This window comes from Macaca fascicularis, chromosome 3 (assembly GCF_037993035.2).
Source record: "Macaca fascicularis isolate 582-1 chromosome 3, T2T-MFA8v1.1".
Lineage (NCBI taxonomy): Eukaryota > Metazoa > Chordata > Mammalia > Primates > Cercopithecidae > Macaca > Macaca fascicularis.
Genome location: NC_088377.1, coordinates 171,619,742 through 171,632,090, shown reverse-complemented (window position 1 = coordinate 171,632,090; position 12,349 = coordinate 171,619,742). Strand labels below are relative to the sequence as shown.

Here is a 12,349-nt window from a genome sequence, read left to right as displayed (position 1 = left end):
CTCTCTCTCTCGAAACAGTGCTCCTATGTTATTTCAGTGGCTTTTTTTTTTTTTTTTTTACGGAGTCTTGATCTGTCGCCCGGGCTGGAGTATAGTGGCATGATCTCAGCTCACTGCAACCTCCACCTCCCAGGTTCAAGCGATTCTCCTGCCTCAGCCTCCCTAGTAGCTGGGATTACAGGTGCCTACCACCAAGCCCAGCTAATTTTTGTATTTTTAGTAGAGATGGGGTTTTGTCACATTGACCAGGCTGGTCTCAAACTCCTGACCTCAGGTGATCCACCTGCCTTGGCCTCCCAAAGTGCTGGGATTACAGGTGTGAGCCACCATGCCCGGCCGGCTTTTTTTTTTTGGTAACTCTTTCTTTGTTTGTTTGAGAGGCAGGGTCTCGCTCTGTCACGCAGGCTGGAGTGGAGTGACACGATCACAGCTTACTGCAGCCTTGACCTCCGGGATTCAAGTGATCCTCCTGCCTCAGTTTCCCAAGTAGCTGGGACTACAGGTTTGTGCCACCACGCCTGGCTAACTTTTGTATTTTTTTGTAGAGATGGGGTTTTGCTATTGTTGGCCAGACTAGTCTTGAACTCCTGGGCTCAAGCAATCCACCCACATCGGCCTTCCAAAGTGCTGGGATTATAGGGGTGAGGCACCACACCTAGCCTTTATTTATTATTTGTTTGAGTCAGAGTCTTGCTGTGTTGCCTAGCTGGAGTGCAGTGGCATGAACATGGCTCACTGCAGCCTTGAATTCCTGGGCTTAAGCGATCCTCCCACCTCAGATGTCCAGGTAGCTGGGACTCTATGTACAGGCCACTATGCCCAGCTAATTTTTTTTTTTTTTTAAGAGGCAGGGTCTTGCTACATTGCCCATGCTGGTCTTGAACTCCTGGCCTCAAGGGGTCCTCCCGCCTTGGCCTCCTAAATTGCTGGATTACAGGCCTGAGCCACCACGCCAGCACTTATCAGTGATCTTTGATGTTACTATTGTAACTGTTTTGAGGCGCCATGAACCATGCCCGTATAAGACAGTGAACTTAATCAATAAATGCTGTGAGAGTTTTGACTGCACCAATCAGCCATTCCCTCATCTTTTTCCCCTCTCCTCAGGCCCCCCTATTCCCTGAGACACAACAAGATTGAAATTAGGCCAGTGAATAACCTTACCTCTGAGTAATAAAGTGAAAAGAAGAGTCTACCGTATCTAACTTTAAATCAAAAGCTAGAATTGACTAAGCTTAGTGAGGAAGGCATGTGGAAAGCAAAGAGGCTGAAAGCTAGGCCTCTTGCACCCAACAGTTAGTGCCAAGTTGTGAAAATGCAAAGAAAAGCTCTTGATGAAAATTAAAAGTGCTACTCCAGTGAACACACGAATGATAAGGAAGCAAAACAGCCTTATTGCTGATAGTGCAGAAAGTTTAAGTGGACAGACAATCAACTACAACATTCCCTTCAGGCAAAGCCTAATTCAGAGGAAGGCCCTGACTCTCTTCGACTCTATGAAGGTGGGGAGAGGTAAGGAAGCTGCAGAAGAAATGTTGGAAGCTAGCAGAGGTTGGTTCAAGAAGTTTAAGGAAAGAAGCCATCTCCAATATATAAAAGTACAAAGTGAAGCAGCAAGTGCTGATGTAGAAGCTGCAGCAAGTTATGCAAAAGATCCAGCTAAGTGGCTACACTAAACAACAGATTTTTAATTTTTAATTTTTTTATTTTTTTGAAACGGAGTCTCACTCTTATTGCCCAGGCTGGAGTGCAGTGGGGCGATCTTGGCTTATTGCAACCCCCACCTTCCCAGGTTCAAGCGATTCTCCTGCCTCAGCCTCCCCAGTAGCTGGGATTACTGGCGCCTGCCACCATGCCCAGCTAATTTTTTTTTTTTAATATTTTTTATAGAGACAGGGTTTCACCATGTTGGCCAGGCTGGGTCTCAAACTCCTGACTTTGTGATCCACCCACCTCAGCCTCCCAAAGTGCTGGGATTACAGGTGTGAGCCACCATGCCCGGCCTCTTTTTCTTTTCTTTTTTTTTTTTTTTTTTTTTTTTGAGACAGGGTCTTACTCTGTCACTCAGGCTGGAATGCAGTGGCATGAGCACAGCTTCTGCAGCCCAACCTCCTGGGCTCCAGCCATCCTCCCACCTCAGCCTCCCAAGTAGCTGGGAATACAGTCGTGCAGCACCATGCCTGGTTAATTTTTGTATTTTTTGTAGAGAAAAGGTCTCACTATGTTGCCCAAGCTGGTCTTCAACTCCTGGGCTCCAGTGATCCTCCTGCCTCAGCCTCCCAAAGTGCTGGGATTACAGGCATGAGTCACTGTGCTCAGTGAAAGTGGTTTCCTGAGATAGAATCTACTCCTAATGAAGATGCTGGGAACACTGTTGAAATGACAAATAAGGATTTAGAATATCACATAAACTTAGTCGATTAAGCAGTAGCAGGGTTTGAGAGGATTTGACTCCAATTTCGAAAGAAGTTCTACTCTGGGTAAAATGCTATCAAACAGCATTACATGCTACAGAGAAATCTTTTGTGAAAGGAAGAGCCAATTGATGCAGCAAACTTCTATGTTGTCTTAAGAAACTGCCACAGTCACCCCAGCCTTTAGCAACGACCACCCTGATAAGTCAGCTGCCTCCGACATCAAGACAAAACCCTCCACCAGCAAAAAGATTACAACTTGCCGAAGACTCAGTTGGTTGTTAGCACTTTTTAGCAATAAAGTATTTTTAATTAAGGTATGTACTTTTTTAGATAAAATGCTATTGCACACTAAAGAGACTAGTGCATCGCGTTAACATAACTTTATATGCACTACGAAACCAAAAACGTTGTGTGACTCGCTTCATTGTGGGGGTTTGGCACTAAACCACGATATCTCTGTATCGTGGTATGCCTGTACTTTGCTCAATAGCTATTAACTGTCATCGTCCTAAGCCCCATTTGTTGACCTTCTACTACATTTTGCCTAACATATACGTGATACTTTATATTGAACCCTCTGGGATATTATTAATCCCATTTTACAAGTTAGGAAATTAAAGCTAAAACTCACCTGACAAGCTGAATTCAAAATCAGGACCCAAATACTTTAGAATCACCATATTATGTTATTACCCCAGTAAAAAGCCTATCCACCAACAGGGCAAAATCACAATACGGTGTTATAAATTATTAACAAGGAATATGGGACACTGAACCTGGCTTCTCAGACATTTCATAAAGTCAGGAGTTACGAACTGCTTGCACTCACGTGACATAGATGCCAATTCCCGGGGCATGTAGCCATCTGTGCCCATCTGGTGCCATACTCCTGTAGCAAAATGATACCTCCAGAGTTCCCTGAAGAGAGGATAGTCTTCATTATCAGGCCCTCCCGATTCATCATAATCTGGGTTATAACCTCCAAACACATATAGGTTGGTATTATCTGCCACGCAACGATGTCCACTTCGTGCTGGTGGAGGTCTGTGGCCTAGGAGAGAAGAGGACAGTTTTCCACAGGTGTCCTACCAGTTTAAAAGCACAAACAAAATTAGGTAACAATCATTTTAGCCTTAAAAGGGGATCAGGAAAGATTTATAACATGGATATACTTCTTATTTGTTTAGATTTATAACATGGATATACCTCTTAATAACACTTCTTATTCACACATACTACTTAAGATTTTAAGGAGCTAGTCTCTACTTCTATTTTTTATGACTACCTTCAGATTTTGATAACTGTAAAAAGCATGATAAATTCAAGAAAATGGCTGATAACTTGAAATTTTCAAGAAAAGAAGGAGAAAGGGTTTAATAATCCAAAAGCTAACAGGACAAATTTTCTAATTTCCTCAGAGGAGAAAAAAACACAGGCCAACTAAATTAAACTGTGAACATTAGAGAACTAAATAAATATAATCACGAATGTGAATGAGTCATGTATAAATAAAAATACACACACATAAAATCTATGATTTTTCCACAAGATATAATTATACACTTAAAATGAAAACTGGCTGTTAAGGAGTTACAGTAAAATTTTGACTTTAACATCCTGGATTTATGGTGGTTAACAAAGAATCTCCTTACATTTATCTTAGAGAGCATCTTTCATCCTATTAAGAGCTTTACTAAGAAAAGCTGTTTCTACAATTTATATTTGAAAGTGTCCTGAAGTCTAAATTATATCAACTATTTTTTTTTTTTTTTTTTTGAGACCAACTCTCACTGTCACCCAGGCTGGAGTGCAGTGGCGCGATCTCAGTTCACTGCAACCTCTGCCTCCCAGGTTTAAGTGATTGTCCTGCCTCAGCTTCCCAAGTAGCTGGGATTACAGGTGTCCGCCACCATGCCTGGCTAATTTTTGTGTTTTCAGTAGAGACGGGGTTTCACTATGTTGGCCAGGCTGGTCTCGAACTCCTGACATCAGGTGATCCGCCTGCCTTGGCCTCCCAAAGTGCTGGGATTACAGGCGTAAGCTACCACGTCCAGCCTCAACTAGTTTACTAAAAATTACTTCAAGGTTATTTTAGAGTAAAAAAAAAAACACACAAAAAAAGTTTATTATAATTTCTGTTATCCTAAAATGTTTGTACCAATCTACACAAACCCTTGCCTAACTTTAGAAACAAAGATGCTTAAATACATAGTGGATGGAATAAGAAGCTACTATAGTTGTGACCCTAAAGATGAATGTACTTTTATATGTTGGTAATAGATACTAGTATAAAGTTAATATTTAGGACAACACTAGACACCTAATAAACATGTTATACAAACATTTATTACCAACCTAACATAGGCCTTCTATATTTGCTTTTTAAAATCAAAATCTCAGCCGGGCGCGGTGGCTCAAGCCTGTAATCCCAGCACTTTGGGAGGCCGAGACGGGCGGATCACGAGGTCAGGAGATCGAGACCATCCTGGCTAACACGGTGAAACCCCGTCTCTACTAAAAAATACAAAAAACTAGCCGGGCAAGGTGGCGGGCGCCTGTAGTCTCAGCTACTCGGGAGGCTGAGGCAGGAGAATGGCGTAAACCTGGGAGGCGGAGCTTGCAGTGAGCTGAGATCCGGCCACTGCACTCCAGCCCGGGCGACAGAGCGAGACTCCGTCTCAAAAAAAAAAAAAAAAAAAATCAAAATCTCACTTTCTAAGGTTATATTTTTAAACAAGAGCTGAAATTGTGCACAGATTGAGAGCAACTAAAAAACAGTGAGTCACTGAGTCACTGACGTCCAACCTGTTAGTCGTGTTTGAAAGTCTTTGATGGTTCCTCACCACTCAAGTACCAAGTCCCCTGCCCAACATGTTAGAGCTTTCCTCCTACTAACCTTGTCCTACTGTCAACTTCTCACACTTCTTTCTGCCTGGAAAGCCCAGAGTTCCTCCCCTATACCTTGGCCTAGTCTACCTACCTACCCATGAATCCCTACTTGTGGAAATACCTAAGTCTAGTGCACACCACCCTTCTCATCAATAAAACCCTAGGACCCTTCCAGTTCAGTACCATACTACTCATATATTAGTGTATACATATACAATAAGATCACACCTTAACTATGTAAATACATGAATATCAGACAAACTATAATCAGTTGGCAAATTTACTGAGCTATGATTTGCCTTAAATGACGAACTCAATTTCTCTTTTTAGGACTCTTGAAACAGAAAGTGTGGTGTGGAAGAAAAAATAAGAGCTCCTATAAATGTCTAAGTTTGAATCCAGATTCTTTCTAATTGCTACTTTGAGCAAGTCACTGACCTTCACTTAGTCTCAGCTCCCTCATTTGCATATTGGGATATTATTACTGCACTTCAAAGATTTGTTAGATTTGTCATGTTAAAACGTTTATTGGCTTACACATGTAACTTTCTAGGAGGCTGTGAGCTATTTGAGGGAAAAGGAATACATTTGTATTCACCTTTGTATAACCAAGCCTTGGGCACACAGCAAACACTAGATAAACGGGAAATCAACTTATTTGGCATTTATTTTTCTCTATGCATTTTGTCAGTTTGTTTTTCTTTTCCAAATAGATTATAAGCTCCTCAAGGGCAAAGATCATGTATAATAATTATCCTGTATCACCCACAACACCTAAACAGTTGGAGATCTGTAACAGGTACTAAAAGTTTGACTGACTTCAACATCAGGCCAAAGTAAACAGTGACAGGGATGATTAAAACAGTGTCCAACTCTCAGTGGACTTTGATATTATTTATGCCTAAGAGATACACGGTTTAGGGAATGGGTGTTGGATTACGCAATCTTCTTCTCAAGACACAAATGCTTCTTTCTAAGAATTAGCAAGACAAATTTAAAGAAGAAATCTAACAGAGTTGCTATGGTCAGCAGACAGCAACTCTAAAAAATCTCTGTCATTTGTTGTATTACCTGAAGCCAACAGATAATTTTTAAAGCTGCTTTTGGGCAAATATGAAAAGAAATGCAGTCTATTCTACATTTTTCTCTAAATGGCTGTACAGCAGGGAAGGTAATATTACAAGTTTACTGCCAACTATTTCCGTGACAAATATAATTCACATGGATTACACAGTTGAGGGGTCTGTGAAAAGATGGTTTCGGGCCGGGCCCATTGGCTCACGCCTGTAATCCCAGCACTGTGGGAGGCCGAGGCAGGTGGATCATGAGGTCAGGAGATCGAGACCATCCTAACACGATGAAACCCTGTCTCTACTAAAAATACAAAAAATTAGCCAGGCGTGGTGGCGGGCACCTGTAGTCCCAGCTACTCGGGAGGCTGAGGCAGGAGAATGGCGTGAACCTGGGAGGCAGAGCGTGCAGTGAGCCAAGACTGCACCACTGCACTCCAGCCTGGGCGACAGAGTGAGACTCCATCTCAAAAAAAAAAAAAAAGTTATTATTGGACACTGGCTATGTAGTAAGTACCACGTACTGTGCTAGGTGCTGGGGTACAATGATAAGGCAATGACTACCTCTGTCCTCGGGAGCTTACAGTCCAGCCTGCACAGCCCAAGTCAGTAGCCATGAGCTATAACACATGGCTCCCGAGCACTTGAAATGTGGGTGGTCCAAACAGAGCTGTGCTTCACATGGAAAATACTCACTGGATTTCAAAGACTTAGTACCCAAAAATGAATGTAAAATTATTAGTTTTTATATTGATTATATGTTGAAATGGTATTTTTAATATACTGGGTTAAATAAAAATATTAAAATTAATGTTACCTGTCTGTTTTACTTTTTTAAATGTGGATACTGGAAGAATTTTAATTTTGTGGTTCACCTATTTCTGACACAGTGCTGATCCAGCCCAACTGTTGGCTTCTGTTAATAATTTCACGATCTCTGCAAATCACATTTTTGGGTAAAGAGCATCTAATCAATATTTGATAAATATTAAACATCTTGTCAAGGAATCTCATAGCTGAGAGTAAAAAGGCAACTCCTCTTTCTCTCTCGCCAGTAACTACAGATTTCTTTCTCATATTTATAGCCCAGGAGTGACTAAAAGTCATTTCATTTTAGATAAACCATGGGAATTTGTCTGGGTTAATGCCATGGAGACTAAGCATTAATTTTTATTAGGCGAAATATAGCACAGGCTCCTCAACCTTGACAAAACTGAAACTGTTTTTCAGGCTCTAAAGCAGCTCTCTAAATCCTCCCCCAAATTCTCCATGTGCAAATCCCATTTTCCTAAAAATTACTTGCTGCTAATAAAATCTACCATAGAATTGGTTTACCTGATTCAGGAGCTCCCAGTGGAAAATGTAAAAGCAAAAAATTAAAACAGAGCCTGTATTCACAGGTAAACATTTAATATCCAGAAGGGAACATGAAGCTAAAGGATTATGTCCCTGTGAAGTCTGACCCATCCTCTCTTCCATGTCACTAGGAGTTGCTCTTTACCCCAGGGAGAAAGCAGGAACTTATAGTAACCAGGGAAACAGGTTTTAGTTTCTAGTCCAAAGGCAGAAAGAAGCTAGCTGTCTGAGATAATGCGACAGAAGGTTGTTTCCAATGTTTCCACTATTACAAATAATATTGTAACAAAGCTTCCTCTACATATATTTGTATGCAAATGTATGAGAATTACTGGAAGTAGAATTTCTAGGTCAAAGGAATATGCATTTAAAATTTTTATAGAAAAAAATAAAAAATACAAAACAAAAAAATGTGTATAGATATAATACTGTTACAGAGCCACACTGCTCTGCAAATAGAATGGACCAATTTCTACTCCCAGCAATGTTATGCGAGTGCCTACTTCTTCATGCTCTTTAACCTTCTCAAATTTGTGCCAATCTGATGGGTACAAACTGGTGTCAGGTTAATTTGCATTTCCCTTATTTTACTAGTTCACATGTTTATTGGCCCATTTGTATTTCTTCTTTTTGGAACTCCCCGATCATCTCCTTTGCCTACTTTTTAGATCTATTAGATTGTCTTCTCACCATTGTGGAAGTTTTTTTTCTTTTTCCTTTGAGACAGGGTCTTACTCTGTCACTCAGGCTGAGTGAGACCCTGTAGTGGCATAATCACAGCGCACTGCAGCTTCAACCTCTCTTCCTCAAGTGATCCTCCCACCTCAGCATCTAAAGCAGCTGGGACTATAGGCATGAGCCACAACAACTAGCTACTTTTAAAATTTTTTTTGTAGAGATGAGGTATCATTATGTTGCCCAGGCTGGTCTTGAACATCTAATCTAAGCTCAAATGATCCTCCTGCCCCAGCCGTCCAAAGTGCTGGGATCACAGGCATAAGCCACCTTGCCCGACTCCAAATTCTTTATTTATATTTATTTCTTCCAGCTTGCTCCTTGTCTTTTGTTTATGGCATCTATTAACATACAGAGGTTTTGAGTCTCTCTATCTTGTCTTTTACAGCTCCCTTGTTCTGTATTTCATTCACCTCTGCATCATTATAAAATGATTAAGATATTCTCATTTATTTTGAATAATTTCAGGTTTTGATTTTTTATATTCAGAATTTGAATACATCAGAATTAATATTTTTGTGTGTTGTATAAGGTAGGGCTCTAATTTTTCCTCCCAAAATAAACAGGCTACTGTTCCCAAACGACTTAAAGAAAGCCACCCCTCCTATACTTATTTGAAATGCCATCTTTATCATATACTAAATCGACACGTTCTAGAGTAGAATTAGGAAAATCCCAATATTCAGGTCTAATGCCCTTGGACACAAAATTTCTTGCCTTTAAGAATATATGAATGTAAATATATATAAACAATATGTAAATATAAAAAAGAACATCACAGAAGCTTAAATGCAAAAGCTTGTAAATAAAGTAGTACATAACATTTATTGCTTAATAAGTCTATTACTTACAAGATGTAGCCACCTCCAGATGTGCTAATGAACATTTGTGGTGAGGCCATTTAAAAAAAAAAAAAAACTTATTGTTAAAAGTATTCATTAGTTATAAATATCAAACAGCCTAAATGACAAATCAATGTAACTGGTTACTTCTTTCCAAATATAAAGGCCACAATTACCTCTACCACAAAAGACAGGTCTTCTGTTGGACCTAGAAGTCTCAAGGAAAGCCAAGGAAGTCTGATCCAGTTAGCTCTCCCATATCCCCCAAACGGCAGGTAGAACTTTTTACTACTCCCAGAGCCCAAGTTGCTCAGACCAAAGCAATCCATTCACACTAACCCACAATATTACTTGTTGGTTATATAAGCATCTCCTACCACAGGGCCTCCCAAAGTGCTGGGATTACAGGTGTGAGTCACCATGCCTGGCCCTCATTACCACATTGTTTTAATTATTATAGCTTTGAACTATCTTTCAATATTTAGAACAAATTCCCTTTTGTATTACTTTTTCCCAAAAACGTCCAGCTATTTTTCTCCATTTACTTTTGCAATTAATTTTAGAATGAGTTTGTTAAGTCTATAAAAAGTCCCATGGACAGACAGCATCTTATCCAGGTGATCAAAATTAACATCACCAGTAATGGGACAAATTAATCAACATCATGTGCAATGAGATGACCACAATATTATTTCAGTGGTAGTCCTGCCAAAGATACATAAGCTGAATGTAACTATGAGAAAACGGGGAGAAACCCAAAGGGACATTTTACAATGTACCTAGCCTGCAACTGTTCAAAAATATCAGTGTCAAAAAAAAAAAAAAGGCTGAGAAACTGTTCAACGCTGAAGGAGGCTAAAGACACATGACAACAGAATGCAACACACAATCTTGGATTTTTTACTGCTATTAAAGAACATTATTGGCCCAGCACGGTGGCTCATGCCTATAGTCCCAGCACTTTGGGAGGTGAGGCGGGCAGGTTGCCTGAGGTCAGGAGTTCGAGACCAGCCTGACTAACATGGTGAAACCCTATCTCTGCTAAAAATACAAAAATTAGCCGGGAGTGGTGGTGGGCGCCTGTGATTCCAGCTACTTGGGAGGCTGAGGCATGAGAATTACTTGAAACTGAGAGGTGGAAGTTGCAGTGAGCCAGGATTGCACCACTGCACTCCAGCCTGGGTGACAGAGCGAGACTCCATCTCAAAACAAACAAACAAAAAGAACAATATTAGGATAGTGGCAAAATAATAATGGCAAAATCTGAAACAAGGTCTGTAACTTATATACTAGTATTAATTTTACCCATTATTTATAGGGTTAATAATCAGTGTTGATGCCTAATTTTGATACAGGTTCTGCAGTTATGGAAGAGAATGTCTGTTTTTCAGGCGCAAACACTTTGGTACACAGACATAAAGAGATACGGCAAAATAGTGAAACCCTATCTCTACTGACCCCGCCAAAAAAAAATCAGCCGGGCATGGTGGTGCATTCCTGTAGTCCCAGCTACATGGGTGGCTAAGGTGGGCTGGAGGATCGCTTGAGTGCAGTAAGCTATGATTGCACCCCTGCACTTCAGCCTGGGTGATAGAACAAAACTTCACCTCTAAAAAAAATTTAATTTTTAAAATATTAAAAAAAAAAAAAAGACATCTGCTGGGCTCGGTGGCTCACATCTGTAATTCCAGCACTGTGGGAGGCCAAGGCGGGTGGATCACTTGAGGTTAGGAGTTCGAGATCAGCCTGGTCAACATGGTGAAACCCTGACCCTACTAAAAAAATACAGGGTGTGGTGGCGCACACCTGCAGTCTCAACTACTCAGGAGGCTGAGGCAGAACAATCACTTGGACCTGGGAGGCGGAGGCTGCAGTGAGTTGAGATCGCGCCGTTGCACTTCAGCCTGGGCGACAGGGCGAGACCCTGTCTCAAAAAAAAAAAAAAAAAAAAGAGAGAGAGAGAGAGGAAGACATCATGTCTGCAATTTCCAAATGGTTGAAACAGAAAAATATGCATGCACATACGTATTGTGTATAAACGGGGGAAGGGAGAGAGGTGAGGGAGCAGGATAAAGTAAAAGACAAAATAACATTTGGGGCATCTGGGTAGATACAGGATAAATTTTTTTTTCTTTTTTTTGAGATGGGGTCTCGCTCTGTCGCCCAGGCTGGAGTGCAGTGGCGCAATTTCAGCTCACTGCAACCTCCACCTCTGGAGCTCAAGCAATCCTTCCACCTCAGCATCCTGATGAGTAGCTGGGACCACAGGTGCGCACCACCACGCCCAGCAATTTTTTTTTTTTTTTTTTTTGTATTTTTGGTAGAGATGGCGTTTCGCCTCGTTGCCCAGGCTGGTCTTGAGGCTGGTAATTCCTGAGCTTAAACAATCCACTCGCCTCGGCCTTCAAAAGTGCTGGGATTACAAGCGTGAGCCGCCGTGCCCGGCCAGGATACGGGAGAATTTCCACCATTTTTGCAATTTTTCTGTTAAACCGGAAGTTCTACGGGAATTAAAATTCAATTTTTAAAAAGTCCCTTGAGGATTTTATCTGGGATAACCCATTAAGGAACATAATCCCTAGCCATTTATTCTTGTCTTTTTTGATGTCCGTGAATAAAGTTTCTTTTTTTTTTGAGATGCGTCTCGCTCTGTCGCCCAGGCTGGTGTACAGTGGTGCGATCTCCGCTCACTGCAACTTCCGCCTCCGGGTTCAGGCGATTCTCCCACCTCAGCCTCTGGCGTAGCTGGGACTGCAGGCGCACGCGAATTCAACCAGCTTTTTTTTTTTTTTTTTTTTTTCGGGGAGGGGGTTGTTGTTCTGTTTTGGAGACGGAGTCTTGCTCTGTCCCCCGGCTGGGGTGCAGTGGCCTGATCTCACCTCACTGCAACCTCCGCCTCTCGGGTTCCAGCCATTCTCCAGTCTCAGCCTCCAGAGTAGCTGGGACTACAGGCAGGGACCACTGCGTCTGGTTTTTTTTTTTTTTTTTTTTTTTTTTGAGACGGAGCCTCACTCTTGTCGCCCAGGCTGGAGTGTAGTGG

At 41.4% G+C, this 12,349-nt stretch overlaps 1 protein-coding gene across 4 annotated transcripts in view; it reads right to left on the bottom strand.

The window, feature by feature from the left end:
- Positions 1-12,349, bottom strand: part of KLHDC10 (kelch domain containing 10) — a 69,556-nt gene that overhangs the window by 16,422 nt on the left and 40,785 nt on the right. For 2 of the 4 annotated variants that reach the window (XM_015448033.3, XM_015448034.3), the window contains 2 exons: positions 9,319-9,342; positions 3,247-3,468 (listed from right to left, as the gene is read on the bottom strand). In XM_015448033.3, coding sequence (XP_015303519.1) covers positions 3,247-3,468; positions 9,319-9,342 — 246 coding nt within the window. The remainder of the gene's footprint in view (positions 1-3,246; positions 3,469-9,318; positions 9,343-12,349) is intronic. The other 2 variants (XM_005550759.4, XM_015448035.3) reach the window with 1 other exon arrangement.